Source organism: Nycticebus coucang, chromosome 2 (assembly GCF_027406575.1).
Source record: "Nycticebus coucang isolate mNycCou1 chromosome 2, mNycCou1.pri, whole genome shotgun sequence".
NCBI lineage: Eukaryota > Metazoa > Chordata > Mammalia > Primates > Lorisidae > Nycticebus > Nycticebus coucang.
In genome coordinates this window covers 114,963,853-114,979,320 of record NC_069781.1, presented here as the reverse complement: position 1 = coordinate 114,979,320, position 15,468 = coordinate 114,963,853, and the positions used below count along the sequence as shown (strand labels likewise).

Below are 15,468 nucleotides of genomic sequence, written 5' to 3'. Positions count from 1 at the left end.
TGTGCAGAAGCTCCACAGAGAGCCACCTGCTGCACCTTGGGCCCCTGGGGGATCGACAGGTCTGGATATTTGAGGTTTTCCTGGGCTTGGGGGAAATAACGAGCTCACCTGGGCTTGAAAACCACAGATCCATGAATGAGCAGGGTGGGCAGTGCACCACCAGTCAGGAAGCAGTGGGCTAGAGTCAGCTTCTCTGGGTCCTGTAATCTCAAACCTTTGTTGAACTGCTGTGTTTGGAGGCTATACCGGGTGCCTCAGCCTCGTGACAACATCCTACCGCCATGACACCCCATGCCTGCCCTGCCTCCTCCCCACCCTCATTGCTCTCTGTGTGCCAGGCACCCTGATCTGCTTTCTGATCTGTTCCCTGAATTCACCTTTGCCCCAGCTGTTCCTTCCATCTGGGGTGCCTTTCTCCCAGTCTCCACATAAAAGTCACATCCTCAAGGAAGCCTTCCCTGACCACCCCAGAAATGATTCCCTCTTTCTCCACCTCTATTTTGTTCATTTTCCTTGTCATAAGTCTCACGTCTGCTTTGTTCATTTTATATGCCTACTTGATATCTTCCTTATACATATATGATTTGTTCTGAGAAATCGGCTCGCCCAATTGTGGGGGTTAGGGGCAAGTCCGAAACCTGCAGGGCAACTCTCAGGCAGGAGGTGGTGCTGCAGCCTAGAGGCAGAATTTTTTTTTTTTTTTTTTTTTTGCAGTTTTTGGCTGGGCGGGGTTTGAACCTGCCACCTCCAGTATATAGGGCTGGCTCCCTTTGAGCCACAGGCGCTGCCCTAGAGGCAGAATTTCTTCTCTCTCAGTCAAATCTCAATGTTTGCTCTAAGGGCCTTAAGATCAATTTTCACATAGTTGAGGAAAATCTTCTTGACTTTAAAGTCAACAACTGTAGATGTTAACCACGTCTGCAAAGTAAGCAACATCTAGACTACTGCCTGATCAAATAACGGGGTGCTGTTACTTGGTGTTGACACTGAAAGCCACCCATATCACCCTCCAAACTGGACACTCATTAGCCTGGACCCCTGCATCTGTCTCATACAGCCCCGTGTCCCAGAGACCAGACACCTGACCTATATGGTCATGTGACATGGAATGACACTTTGGTCAGTGGTGGGCCACGTTATACAACCATGGTCTCTTGGCATTATAATGGAGTTGAAAAACTCCTGCCCCTTAGTGGCATGGTGACTGCTGCAACATTGTAACACAATTACTTAACTTTTGCATAACTTTAGTGTGGCCTGAGTGTACATGTTTGTGAAGCATGCAACAGTGCACAAGGATGCCCTGGGCCTTTGCATTCACTCATTGACTCACCCAGAGCAACTTCTGGTCCTACCAGCTCCATTCATGCCAAGTGCCCTATACAGGTGAACCTGTTCTATCTTTGATATTATATTTTTACTGTACCTTTCCTCTATTTAGATACACAAATACCTTTGTGTTACAAAAGCCTACAGTATTCAGTGTGGTGACATGCTGTGCAGTTGACAGCCTGGGAGCAAAGGACTACACCATGTGGGTAGTCCTGGGTATGCAGCATGCTGTGCCTCCTAGGTCTGTGTGAGCACTCTGTGATGTCCATACAAAGATACAATTGCCTAACAATGCATTCCCCGTTGCACGTGACTGTATTTGTTAAAAGAATGAAAAGTAAAGTAAAAAAAAAAAAAAGAAGAATGAAAAGTAGGTGTCAGCACTGTTCCCATTTTACTGATAAGGAAAACTGAGGCTCAGAGAGAAGGCACGGCTTGGTCTCCCTCACCACTTCTGTGCCGCACTGCTGGGATACCTTCTGCAGTGTGATGTTTCAGCTGGAGCCTGGTGACAGTGCACCTGATGAGAAGCCGATGTCAGATGTGCATGGACAGCCCAGAGTCAGAAAGCTGACTTACATCCTGATGAGCATCCAAGCCAGTGCCGGCTGCAAAGCAAGAAGAATTTCCCTCTGGCAGGAGTTGTTGGTGGCTGGACAGCTGGTAGAGATTTTTTTGTCATTGGAGTTCATGCACATGCGCCAATTGGGCAGGAGGGGGCAGTCAAGCGCAATGACAAAGTGCTTGGGGCTGGTGTCAGGGGATGGAATCCCAGCTCTGCCGCCTTGAACAGTTCAACGTGGGCAGGATCTTCTCACTCAGCCTAAGTTTCCTCTTCTGTACAATGGGCATCTACATGCCTCATCAGGTTATTTTATGGAGTAAATAAGAACATGCTGTGACAATCCCAGTGTGTTACATGGTGGATATCCTGCATAAGTTATGTTTCTAGATGATTCTACAAGAGGCACTGGAAACTCAGATGCTGATGGGTGCTGGGAAGGCAGAGAAAGAAGCCTGAGGAAAATTCTGAGGGAGAGCATCAGAAGACAATCCCTGCTGATTGTTAGATTGTTATCCGCTGGGAAGGAAAGGTCTCCTGACTCAAGAAGATGGAAATCTAGGCCTTTTGGTCACATCTCTGATTTAACAGTAAATGTAAAATGTTTCTGAATGCTGTGTGGGCAGGACGCAGCTAGGTTTGGTGCATCAGCTGTCAGCCTGCAATTCTGTGGCAGCATTTCGGATAATGTTGTAAGTGGTTAACGTGTTTCTTACATAGCAGGCACCGAGGTGTGAGTTGACTCTTCAGCCTCAGTGTGCCTCTTTAAAACCTTCTTCTGACTTTATTTTAAGCTTTTTCTTTTTTTTTAAGTTGAGGTGAAATTCTTACCACATAAATTAACCATTTGAAAGTGCACAATTCAGTGGCATTTAGTGCACCCACAATGTTTTTTTTTTTTTTTTTTTTTTTGTAGAGACAGAGTCTCACTTTATCGCCCTTGGTAGAGTGCCGTGGCATCACACAGCTCACAGTAACCTCCAACTCCTGGGCTTAGGCCATTCTCCTGCCTCAGCCTCCCGAGTAGCTGGGACTAAGGCGCCCGCCACAACGCCTGGCTATTTTTTTGTTGCAGTTTGGCCGGGGCCGGGTTTGAACCAGCCACCCTCGGTATATGGGGCCGGCACCCTGCTCACTGAGCCACAGGCGCCGCCCAGTGCACCCACAATGTTGTACAACCACCATCTCTATCTAGTTCAAAGATATTTTCATCGCCTCAAAAGGAAACTGCATTCTATTAAGTCACCCCTAAACCCCCAGCCCCTGGTAACCACAAAATCCAGGTCCGGTCTCTATGGACCTGCCTGTTCTGGACATTTCACATAAATACAGTAACACACTGTGTCCTTCTGTGTCTGCTTCTCTCGCTGAGCACGCTGTCCTCAAGGCCCGTCCACGCTGTAGCCTGCGTCAGGGCCCCCTTCCTTTTCAAGGCCGAGTGATACTCCTGTGTGTGTATGGACCACTTTTTATGTATCCATTCATCCCTGGATGAACACTTGGGTTGTTTCTACTTAGGGGCTTTTAGGAATCATGCCGCTATGCTCATTCAAGTATGAGTTTTTGTGTGGACAATGTTTCTGTTTCCTTTGGACACCCTTCTGTTATAACCTTTTTCATCCATGGGAGCTGGGTGACGTCTGCTTTATCCCTTACCTCCAGGACCAGCTATGCCCTAGGAACACAGTAATTCTTCAAAGAACATTTCATGAATGAGTGAATGGGGAGAAGAGGGTGGGGGGAGGAGCACTGCAATAAGGTTGCCAGCTCATGCCCTAAGCAGAACAGAGGCAAGGGAATAAATATTCTTTCAAAAAGAAAAGGAAAAAGCATTTCCACCATCCTTCCTGTCTCAACAGCTAAGCAGGCAGCGCTGAGTTGCAGAGAAGAACAAGCTGCCTGGCTTCCCTGAGTCAGCATTCCCCATGGCTAGGAGCTCTGGCAGCCCCAGCAAAATGGTTCTGCCTGGAATGGAATGTTTTGAGGGGAGCAAAGGAGCCGGAGCTCCTGAGTCAAGCTCAGGCAACCTGAGACCTTTACTTCAAGTAGTCCAGGGATTGCCAGAGAGCCGTGCAAAGTCTGAGCAGGGATCCAGGGCTGCATTAAAGGGACATCAATATACAGTTGGCTATATTTCTTTTTTTTTTTGTAGAGACAGAGTCTCACTTTATGGCCCTTGGTAGAGTGCCGTGGCCTCACACAGCTCACAGCAACCTCCAACTCCTGGGCCCAAGCGATTCTCTTGCCTCAGCCTCCCGAGTAGCTGGGACTACAGGCGCCCGCCACAACGCCCAGCTATTTTTTGGTTTGCAGTTCAGCCGGGGCCGGGTTTGAACCCACCACCCTCGGTATATGGGGCCGGCGCCTTACCGACTGAGCCACAGGAGCCGCCCGGCTATATTTCTTAAAATAAGCTTTATTATTTAGAACAGTTTTAGATTTACAAAAAAGTTGTAAACTTGAGTTCCTGAGTACTTTTCACCCAGTTTCTCCCATGATTAGCAGAGTACATTTTTTCTTTTTTTTTTTTTGTGGTTTTTTGGCCAGGGCTGGGTTTGAACCCGCCACCTCCGGCATGTGGGACTGGCGCCCTACTCCTTGAGCCACAGGCGCCACCCCAGAGTACATTTTTTCAATTAATAAAGCAAGATTAATATATTTTTAGTAACAGAAAGTCCACACATGATTCAGGTTTTTTTTTTCTTTCTTTCTTCTTTTTTTTTGATTCAGATTTTCTTTTTTTTTAGAGATGGAGTCTCACTCTGTTGTCCAGGCTGGAATGCCCTGGCACAATCACAGCTCACTGTAGCCTCCAACTCTTGGGCTCAAGCTATCCTCCTGCCTCAGCCTCCCTAGTAACTGGGACTACAGGCGTGGACCACCATGGCTTTTAAAAACTATTTTGTAGGGTGGCGCCTGTGGCTCAGTCAGTAGGGCGCCGGCCCCGTATACCAAGGGTGAAGGGTTCAAACCCGGCCCCGGCCAAACTGCAACAAAAAAATAGCCGGGCGTTGTGGCGGGCGCCTGTAGTCCCAGCTACTTGGGAGGCTGAGGCAGGAGAATTGCTTAAGCCCAGGAGTTGGAGGTTGCTGTGAGCTGTGTGATGCCACGGCACTCTACCGAGGGCCATAAAGTGAAACTCTGTCTCTACAAAACAAAAAACAAAAAACTATTTTGTAGGCTCGGTGCCTGTAGCTCAGCAGCTAAGGCACTAGCTAGCCACATACACAGGAGCTGCAGGGTTCAAACCCAACCCAGGCCTGCCAAACAACAATGACAACTTCAACAACAACAAAAATAGCCAGGCATTGTGGCGGGTGCCTCTAGTCCCAGCTACTTGGGAGGCTGAGGCAAGAGAATTGCTTAAGCCCAAGAGTTTGAGGTTGCTGTGAACTGTGATGGCACGGCACTGTACCGAGGGCAACATAGTGAGACTCTGTCTCAAAAAAATAAATAAATAATAAAAATAAAAACTATTGGGCAGTGCCTGTGGCTCAGTGGGTAGGGCGCCGGCCACACATACCGAGGGTGGTGGGTTCAAACCCAGCCCTGGCCAAACTACAACAACAAAAAGAAAACATCCAGGCGTTGTGGAAGGCGCCTGTAGTCCCAGTTACTCAGGAGGGTGAGGCAGAGAATCACCTAAGCCCAGGAATTGGAGGTTGCTGTGAGCTGTATGACGCCACAGCACTCCCGAGGGTGATAAAGTGAGACTCTGTCTCTACAAAAAAAAAAATAATAATAATAATAATAAAAACTATTTTGTAGAGATAGGAGTCTCACTGTGTTGCCCAGCCTGGTCTTAAACTCCTGACCTAAAGCAGTCTTCCAGCATCAGCCTCCCAAAGTGCTGGGATTACAGGCATGAGCCACTGTGTCCAGGTTTATTCAGATTTTCTTAGTGCTATTCCCCTAATGTCTTTTTTTCTGTCCCAGGGCCCCCACCCAGGATCCCACATGATATTTTGATGTCATATCTCCTCAAGCTCCTCTGGGCTATGACAGTTTCTCAGACTTTCCTGCAGTTGTGTGCAGCCCACACCTCGTAGGGAGTTCTTCACCTCCCTGAGGGTAGATAGCTACATAAATTATTTGCAATTCTTCTGCAGGGAAGATTTGTCTCTTCTTCCCTGCTTATTTATTTATACCAGTATGGACTCATGGACATTTATTTTCTACTTTGGGTGATAATCCAATATTTCATTATTTATTCAGTTGCTCATATTCTTCCAGCTTTGGCATGGTGACTTCTTATGGTTGACGCTTCTGTGCTATTTTCACACTCTTTGCTGCATTCGACAGCAACTCATCAGAGACCAAACCCTGTAAGTCACCCTAGAAAGAATTCAATTCATATTCCAAATGATATGAAGCCATGAGATACAGGATGAGACCTCCATTTTCTGCGGGCTTTACCTTTCCCCATCCAAAAATCTCTGAAAGTCTTAATATTAATTGGATGATCTGAAAGGAGCCCTCCAGTATTGCTATCTTATTTTTCCACACTAAGAAAAAATGTATTTGGGCCCAGAAATTCCCCCAAACTAAATACATTTTGTTGCTGTTGTTGTTTTGTCTGAACTCACTTGGCTGGACCCATCTGGTCACTTGGTGCTCTTCTGGCTGGATCTGCGGTGCCTGGTGTGATGCCCACTGCTGGTTGGGTCTGTAGGCCACTCCCAGAAGAGACGGGGATGGAATTGCTTGGCAGCCCAGCAGAAGACACATCCTGTAAGTTTCCACATGCCCAGAAACGGGTCCATTATTTTCAGCTTTCAGTTCTTCCTGGGGCTGTTACTATAAAAATATCAGAGGCCACACCTGCTGGGTAGAATGTTTGGGTCTGAAACCTGCAGAGGAAGTGTCCAGATGGTCAGTGAGAGCACTGTCTCAAAGATGGCTTGCACTGTTGCTGTGTGTCCTTGAGCTGATTACTCAACCTCTCTGTGCCTCTAGTTAGTGATCTAAATGTGGTTAGCCATCTTCTTGCAGAGGGGACATGTAAGGTTGTGATACATGCAAAGGGTTCCAGGAGGGTGCCCTGGGAGCCTCTGCTCCTGGGATCCAAATCTCCAGACATCTCCTAGCACTCTGGAAGGCTGAGGCAGGTGGATTGCTTGAGCTCACAAGTTTGAGACCAGCCTGAGCCAGAGTGAGACTGAGTATCTATAAAAAAAAAAAAAAATGCTGGGTGTTGTGGCAGGCACCTGTAGTCCCAGATACTTGGGAGGTTGAGGCAAGAGAATCACTTGAGCCCAAGAGTCTGAGGTTGCTGTGAGCTGTGATGCCACAACACTCTACCAGGGACAACAAAGTGAGACTCTGTCTCAAAAAAAAAAAATCTCAACATCAGGGACAGGTGTCTCCAAAGTGGGCCCTGAGGGGTAAACCCAGCTTCCCCAGCTCTTATGATTGTGCAGGATTTACCAACTTACCAGCTCCCTTTTCCATCCTCTCTGGTGTTTCATCTCCTAAATGCAGGCACCAGAAAGGAAGTGTCCACATCATTGTCCCATGAGTATTTGGGGCTGAGCTGCAGCAGCCCCTGTCACCTCAGAACTCCATCCCAGGATGGGCAGTGGAGGAAGGAAGGAAGGGATTCCTGACAGGGACAGAGCCAGCCTGGGAGACAAAGAAGAGGGAACACTCACCAGGTCCCAAAGATGTGTCCAGCCCACAGCCAGGAGTATAAGCAGCCACCTCTGGTCCCTTGTATGGATGTCCCCATATGCACTAAAATCTGTATGAGGGCCCTAGGGGTTGCCATAATGAACCACCACAGACCAGGCAGCTTAAGTAACAGAAATTTACTTTCTCCCAGTTCTGGAGGCCAGAAGTCCAAAGTCAAGATGGCCCAGGTCCTCCAGAGGCTATGAGAGAGGGTCTGTCCCACACCTCTCCCAGCTTCTCCTTGGTATTCCTTGGTATAGAATCATCACTCTGATCTCTGCCTCCATCTTCACATGGCGTTCTACCATTGTGCATACTTGGGTCCAAATTTCCCCTTTTTGTAAGTCATAATTGGCTTAAGGGCCCACTGTACTCCCATGTGAGCTCATCTTAACCAATTTCATCTACAATGACCCTATTTCCAAATAAGGCCATATTCTGAAGTCCTAGCATCAGTTTCCAGCCTTTTTTTTTTTTTTTGTCTTCTTCACCATGGAAGAATTAGAGTTGCCTTGGGCCACACATTAAATACACAAACACTAATGAAAATTGATTTGCAAAAAAAACCTGTGCATAGTTTTTGTGCTAGCCAACATCACCAGATAAGCAAAAAAAGTCCTCACAAAATCAGCTGCAGGTTGGACACCCCTGTTAGGGTAACTATGACATGAATTTTGAGAGGACACAATTCAACCCAGAACACTCTGTCTTCCGATCCCTCAAAAAATGTGCAGCCTTCGACGTGCAAGATGTAGTCACATTCATACCATTCAATGTCCTCAGAAGGCTTGGCCCACCCCAGCATCAACTTTAAGTCCAAAATCTCATTTAAGTTTCATCTGAACCAGATACAGGTGAGACTCACATATGGCTCATCCTAGGGTGAAATTCCTCTCCAACCTCGAGCCTATGAAACCAGACAAGTTACCCACTTCCCAAAGAATGACTCTGGGGCAGGCAGAGGCTGCATGTTTTCATTCCAAAAGGGAGAAATTAGAAGGAAGAAAGAGATTGTAGATCCAAAGCAAGTCTGAAACCTGGCAGGGAAAATTCCATTTGACATTTTCCTTTTTTAGGGCAAATTTTGTTTTTAAAGCTGGAGAATAATCCTCTTTGGCTCAAAGCTCTGTCCTCTGGGCCACATGGTGGCATTCCTGCCTCCCTGCTAGTGACAAGTGTCACGTCAGCACCTTCAGTCCCACTGTCAGCTTTGTCTTATCAGGAAGAGATAGCAATATCTTTTATCAAATACACCTAATTCACCACTCCAAACCCACTTCCAAGGTTGGGTGACCCAAGAGGACTAGAGTCTAATCCCAACACCGTCCCTCCCAGCAAGCTGGTTCTGCATCAGACTCCGCCCCCCTGTTTCCATCTGTGAAATAGGTACCATATCCTTCCACACAAACTTGTGGTGAGATCTAGAAATTACATCAGTGCCCAACACCTAGGGTTTCTTAAGCATTTTCTACCAAATGATTTTTGTTCTTAATCATTTTCTACCAAAGCACACATTTATGTCCATTTTCTGAGGCAGGTACCTTTGACCAGCTATTTAGGGACCCAGTAGTTTAAAGGAAAAAAAGAAAAACAATAGAGGAAGCTGAGCATCGTGGGTCATGCCTGTAATCCCAGCACTCTGGGAGGTCAAGGCAGGATGATTGGTTGAGACCAGCAGTTTGAGACCAGTCTGAGCAAAATCAAGACATTGTCTCTATAAAAAAATAGAAAAATGGCTGGGCACAGTGGCTCACACCTGTGATCCTACTACTCTGGAGGCCGAGGTGGGTGGATCTCATGAGCTCAGGAGTTGGAGACCAGCCTGAGCAAGAGCTAGACCTCATCTCTACTTAAAAAAAAAAATTGCCAGACATCGTTGTGAGTACCTGTATGTAGGCGCAGCTACTTGGGAGGCTGAGGCAAGAGGATCACTTGAGCCCAAGAGTTTGAGGTTGCTGTGAGTTATGACGCCACAGCTCTCTACCCAGGGTGACAAAGTGAGATACTATCTAAAAAGAGAGAGAGAAAAGAAAAAGAAAAACTAGCTGGGCATTGTGGCATACACCTGTAGTCCCAGCTACTCAGGAGACTGAGGTGGGGAGATCACTTGAGTCCAGGAGTTCAAAGCTGCAGTGAGCTATGATGATGTCACTGCACTCCAGCCTGAATGGCAGAGCAAGACCCTGTCTCAGACAAACTACAATGTCTGAATATTCAAGGAACTCAAACAATTCAACAGTAAAGAAAAAAACTTATAATCACATTAAAAAGTGGACAAAGGACATGAATAACATGAATAGACATTTCTCAAAAGAAGATACACAAATGTCCAACAGGTGTATGAAAAAATGATCAACATCATTAATCATCGGGGAAAAGCAAATCAAACCCACAATGAGATATCATCTTCCCCCAGTTAGAATGGACTGTTATGAAAAACACAAAAAATAGCAGGTGTTGGCAGGGATGTAGAGAAAAGGGAAGTAACTCTTCTGCACTGTTGGTGGGAATGTAAGTTAGTACAGGCTCAATGGAAAACAGTATGGCTCAGCCTTGTAAAAATAACTAAAAATTGAATTACCATTCAATATAGCAATCCCACTACTGGGTATTTATCCAAAGGAAAAGAAATCATTATATCAAAGGGATACCTGCACACACACCCCCACCCCCCCGTTTATTGGAGTCCTATTTACAATAGCAAAGATATGAAATCAACCCAGAGTCCATCAGTAGAGGACTGAATTAAGAAAACGTGTTTTAGGCCGAGCTAGGTGGTTCATGCCTGTAATGCTAGCACTCTGGGAGGTTGAGGCAGGTGGATTGCCTGAACTCACAGGTTCGAGACCAGCCTGAGCCAGAGCAAGACCTCATCTCTAAAAAAAATAGTTGGGCATTGTGGCGGGCGCCTATAGTCCCAGCAACTCAGGAGGCTGAGGCAAAAGACTCGTTTGAGCCCATGTGTTTAAGGTTGCTGTGAGCTGTAATTGGAGGCAGGGAGTGTCCCCATAGGAGAGTGGTTATGACATTTACAACTGCCATGAAAGGACAGCCACTGAATTCTACTGCTCCACACGATGGGATCGATATGGGATTGAGCATAGCCTCTGTCCCCACAAGATTGGAAAATGGGGAAGAGAAAAAAAGAAAAAAGAAAGAAACTTTTTTGTTTTTCCCCTTTCCCTGCAGCCCCTCCCAATACGCTGAATTTTAACGGAGCTCATCGTAAGAGAAAGACACTGGTGGCCCCAGAGATTAACATTTCTCTGGATCAGAGTGAGGGCTCCTTGCTGTCCGATGACTTCTTGGATACCCCTGATGACCTGGATATTAACGTGGATGACATCGAGACCCCCGATGAGACCGACTCACTGGAATTCCTAGGAAATGGCAATGAATTAGAGTGGGAAGGTGAAGGTCATGGGTGTCTCTACAGCTTGCTGGAGCCATTGTCCCTTCATCCTTGTAGGCCTAGAGAGTGACAGGTGGGGCAGAGTCTCCACCTGGGCTCCAGAAGGGTCCATCCATCATTCACCCCTGCAACTTGATGCACATTTTTCTTGTGGGCTTATGAATTTTTCGGGGGGACATGGCTGTCACCAGATTCTCCTGTGACTGAAATCCAAACACCCTGCATCGATTGATGCAACAAATATTCACTGAGCATTTACTCTGGGGGCAGGTCCAGATACAAGTGCTGGGCATGTGGTGAGAATGTCACAAGAGAGATGGTTACAAAGACAGACACAAAGTAACGAATCAAATGTGCACAAGACCATTAGTCATCAGTGCTGTAGGGAAATAGCGTGAAGTGATGGAAAACAACGGTTGTTGTCACCGGGGCCGGGGGGAGGGGCAATTCAGCCCCCCAGGGGATACTTAGTAATGTCTAGGGAAATATGTGGTTGTCACAACTTGAGGGTACTTCTGGCATGGAGTAGGTAGAGGCCAGGGAGGCTGTTCAGCACCCTGAAGGACCCAGGATGGCCCCACCCCAGAGAGTTATCCAGCCTCAAATGTCCACAGTGCCCAGTGGAGAGAAACATTGGGATGGGCATGGAGGCTCTTAAAGGATAGTCTGCACAAGCCACCCTGAATAGGTGTCATTTTAGCTGAGAACCAGGGGCAAGACAAGGATCAGAAAGGTCTCCAGTGTGACTGACATGGGGGGATGGGCAAAGGAGTAGAGGAAGTGGAGGGCCCAGGAGGTTGCAGGGAGGCGTTTCTTTTATTCCCACTAGTCAGTGGCCTCAGGATCCGCCAGATATGATCTCCAATGTGTTTAGAAACCCTGTCTGTGGCATCCAGGGAAAAACGGATGGTGGGAGAGGGACTTGGAGGATGGTGTCCTGGGATACTGTGGTGACCCTGGGGATGGAGAGAAATTAGCAGGTTTGGGGTCCCCTTTAGAAGCAGAGCCCCAGCACTTGCTGTGGGGGAATGTGGGGTGTACAGTGAAGACAGGGTCAGAAATGACACCTTGGTTTCTTTGGCCTGGGTAGGTGAGTGTATGGATGTGCCATGTCCTGAGGCAGGAAGAACAGGTGGGGGAAAGGGAGTATTTTAAGAATGGTTAAGAACCCTGAGAACACTTGTGATCCCAGCAATCTGGAAGGCTAAGGTGAGAGCATCGTTTGGCTCAGGAGTTTGAGAACAGCCTGAGCCAGAGAGAGACCCTGTCTCTACCAAAAATAGAAAAATTAGCCAGGTGTTGTGAAGCCTGTAGTCCCAACTACTCAAGAGGCTGAGGCAGGAGGATCACTCAAGCCCAGCAGTGTAAGGTTGCTGTGAGCTGGGCTGAGGCCATAGCACTCTAGCCTAGGGCAGAAGAGAGAGACTCTGGGGAGAAAAAAGAACCTTGAGAAGCCCAAGAGAGGCAGGTGATGTGTAGAAGATTATATAGCAAGTCCTTTGGAGAAATGGGGTCTACTCAGGTTACCTGATTTGCACCTCCCTGAGCACCTTCTTGGGTTCCACAGCTTTAAAAAAAAAAAAGAGAGAGAGAGAGAGAGATTAGTATTTGTAGGTGGCATGATCCAACTTGGAGTTTTAAGAACAACTCCTTAGGCTCGGCGCTTGTGGCTCAAACTGCTAAGGCACCAGCCACATACACCTGATCTGGTGGGTTCAAATCCAGCCCAGGCCTGCCAAACAACAATGATGGCTGCAACCAAAACACAGCCGGGCATTGTGGCGGGTGACTGTAGTCCCAGCTACTTGGGAGGCGGAGGCAGGAGAATCGCTTGAGCCCAGGAGTTGGAGGTTGCTGTGAGCTGTAATGCCACGGCACTCTACCCAGGGTGACAGCTTGGGGCTCTGTCTCAAAATAAATAAATAAATAAATGAAAATAAAAATAAAAAACAACTCCTCAGAGGTTGAGAGACAGACTGTAGGGACAAGTTCAGAGGTGGCTGGATCCAGACACAAGAGAGACAGGGCCCTGGAGATGTAAGGAATGCCAAGGGCTGGGCAAGATTTGGCGACCGCTAGAGCATGGTTAATGAATCCAGATCCCAGAACGAGGCATGATCCTGCCTCTCTGTGTGCCAGGCTCCCAAGAGAATAAAAACCAAGCACCCCTGCCCTGGAGTGCACTCACGGTTCAGGAAGCAACCCTTTTCACGGGCTGAGAAGCCCAGAGAAGGGGCCAAAACTATCAGAGCACTCTTGGGAGGCCAGCAAAGGAAATGTCTGAGAAAGCTCTCTGGGGAGGTGGCATGTAAGCTGGGTCATGAAGGGGAAGTAGGGGAGGAAAATGGGCCAGCTTCTTGCTCCCAAGAAGCAAAAGAAATGTGGCCTCCAGCAGCAAAGGGAGACACAGAGGAAGGCTGGGTGGGCAGCTGGGAGAGGTCTCAACTCAGATATTTCTTCAGCTCACCCCCCAGTCTGGTTCCAGATGACACCCCTGTGGCCACAGCCAAGAACATGCCTGGGGACAGCGCGGACTTATTTGGGGATGGTGCAGCAGAGGACGGCAGTGCTGCCAATGGGCGCCTATGGCGGACGGTGATCATTGGGGAACAAGAGCACCGTATCGACCTGCACATGATCCGGCCCTACATGAAGGTGGTCACCCATGGAGGTGAGAGTGACACAGCACACCCTCCCAGCTCCAGCCAAGGCTGCCGGGCAACTGGAGGCCATCAGTGCCCCTCTTTGGACCTTAGTCTCTTCATCTGATGCCTGGAGATGTTAAGGTGTTGACTCGCTTGGGGTGGGCAGATGGAGGGCAGAGCAGAGATTTCAGGGCATACCCTGAGCGCCTCTGCACTTCCCCACCAAAGGCAGAGACTGCTCATAGGGTTGCTGGCTCACCTGCCAGGTGCTGCAGCCCAGAGCTGTGCCCTCCTGAGCAGGGTGGATGTGGTAGGTAGTGCATGGGGCAGCTCAGATCTCAGAGAGGAATGTGGCGTCGCTGCCTGGGAGCTGGGGGCCACTCACTGACTGCCTCCCCACAGGGTACTATGGTGAAGGCCTCAATGCCATCATCGTCTTTGCCGCCTGCTTCCTCCCAGACAGCAGCTCCCCAGACTACCACTACATCATGGAGAACCTCTTCCTGTGAGTCTCCTCCCTACTGCAGGCAGCCTCCAGCAAGTTCTGGGGCCTCACTGGCCTCTGGGGGCACCAGAAAAGGGTGTGGCTGCCACAGACCTCGAACTGAATCCCTGGTGGCCCATCGACTTCCCAGTGGCCTTCTCTGTGTCTCCCAGTCCTCCTCCACCTTCTCATCACATCATTGTTATTACCATTTCTGTCATTTATTGAGCATTCACTATGTGGCAGCCACAGGCCAAGTGCATCCTGCCTTTACCACAACCCTATGGGATAGATGCCATTGCCTCCCAGCCTATGGGTGAGCAATCTGAGGCACAGAGATGCTGGGACAGTGTGATTATAACAGATAACAGTTAATACATAGAAAGCACCTGATGATATTAAGATTCAGTAAATCGTTAGTACTCTTACCATTTTTATTAAGATTTCCAGGCCAGATGCAGTAGCTCATGCCTATGATCCCAGCGCTTTGGGAGGCTGAGGTGTGAGGATCGCTTGAGGCCAGGAGTTGAAGGGCTGCAATGAGCTATGATGATGCCACTGCAAAGGAACCTAATGGAAAAGGAAGGGAAGGGAAGGAGAAAGAGTGAGAGAAAGAAAGATTTCCATTTTATGCAGGAGTGCTTAGGTGCCAGGTTAGACCCAACAGCACAAGAAGGGGAAAAATGTGGTAAGAAAGAAGGAGTCTGGGGAGTTTGGAGGGTGCTCCTAGCATGGGATGATGGTCAACAAACACCCTGCAGTGCCCAAGACAGCCCCTCCCCATAAAATGATCCAACCCCAAAGTCAACGGCCGAAAGTAAGAAATCATGATCTGTCCACTTCCCTAGTATGTGTTTATCTCTTCATTCATCTGTCTCTCCACTCATCCGTCCAGTCACTAGCGATTTCTGGCTATGCATCTGGGGATACTAATGAATTTAATACAATCCCTGCCCCTAAAGATCTCATAGCCAGTGGGAAAAGGGCTGCCTTTTTGGATTCATTCCTCCTCTTCTATCTTACCTCCCATTGCCAAGCTCTGTTGGTTGGTTCTCTGCAGAACATCAAACATGCAGAGGTTTGTCACATGGGCCTTGGACAAGAGGAGGTAGCCATGGAAGGTCAGAGCAGAAAGTAGCCCGAGATACCATGAAGCCCGCCTCCCTAATTTACAGACAGGGAAGTAGAGGCTGAGAGGGAGGAAAGTAGTAGAGGCCTGAGAGGGAGGGATTTTTCCGGCATCACTCAGGGAAAGACAAGTCTAAGGTGGATGTGAGCCCTCCTAACTTCTGGTGCCAGAAGTAAAGAATGCCTGCCACACCCCTGACTCTCAATGGGCACCTGCTTCCTGCTCTAACTGGGG

At 48.2% G+C, this 15,468-nt stretch overlaps 1 protein-coding gene across 2 annotated transcripts in view; it reads left to right on the top strand.

The window, feature by feature from the left end:
- Window positions 1-15,468, top strand: part of ATCAY (ATCAY kinesin light chain interacting caytaxin) — a 56,861-nt gene that overhangs the window by 14,971 nt on the left and 26,422 nt on the right. For both annotated transcript variants that reach the window (XM_053579944.1, XM_053579934.1), the window contains exons 3-6: window positions 6,567-6,625; window positions 10,754-10,975; window positions 13,462-13,647; window positions 14,024-14,126. In XM_053579944.1, the coding sequence (XP_053435919.1) occupies window positions 6,567-6,625; window positions 10,754-10,975; window positions 13,462-13,647; window positions 14,024-14,126 (570 nt within the window). The remainder of the gene's footprint in view (window positions 1-6,566; window positions 6,626-10,753; window positions 10,976-13,461; window positions 13,648-14,023; window positions 14,127-15,468) is intronic.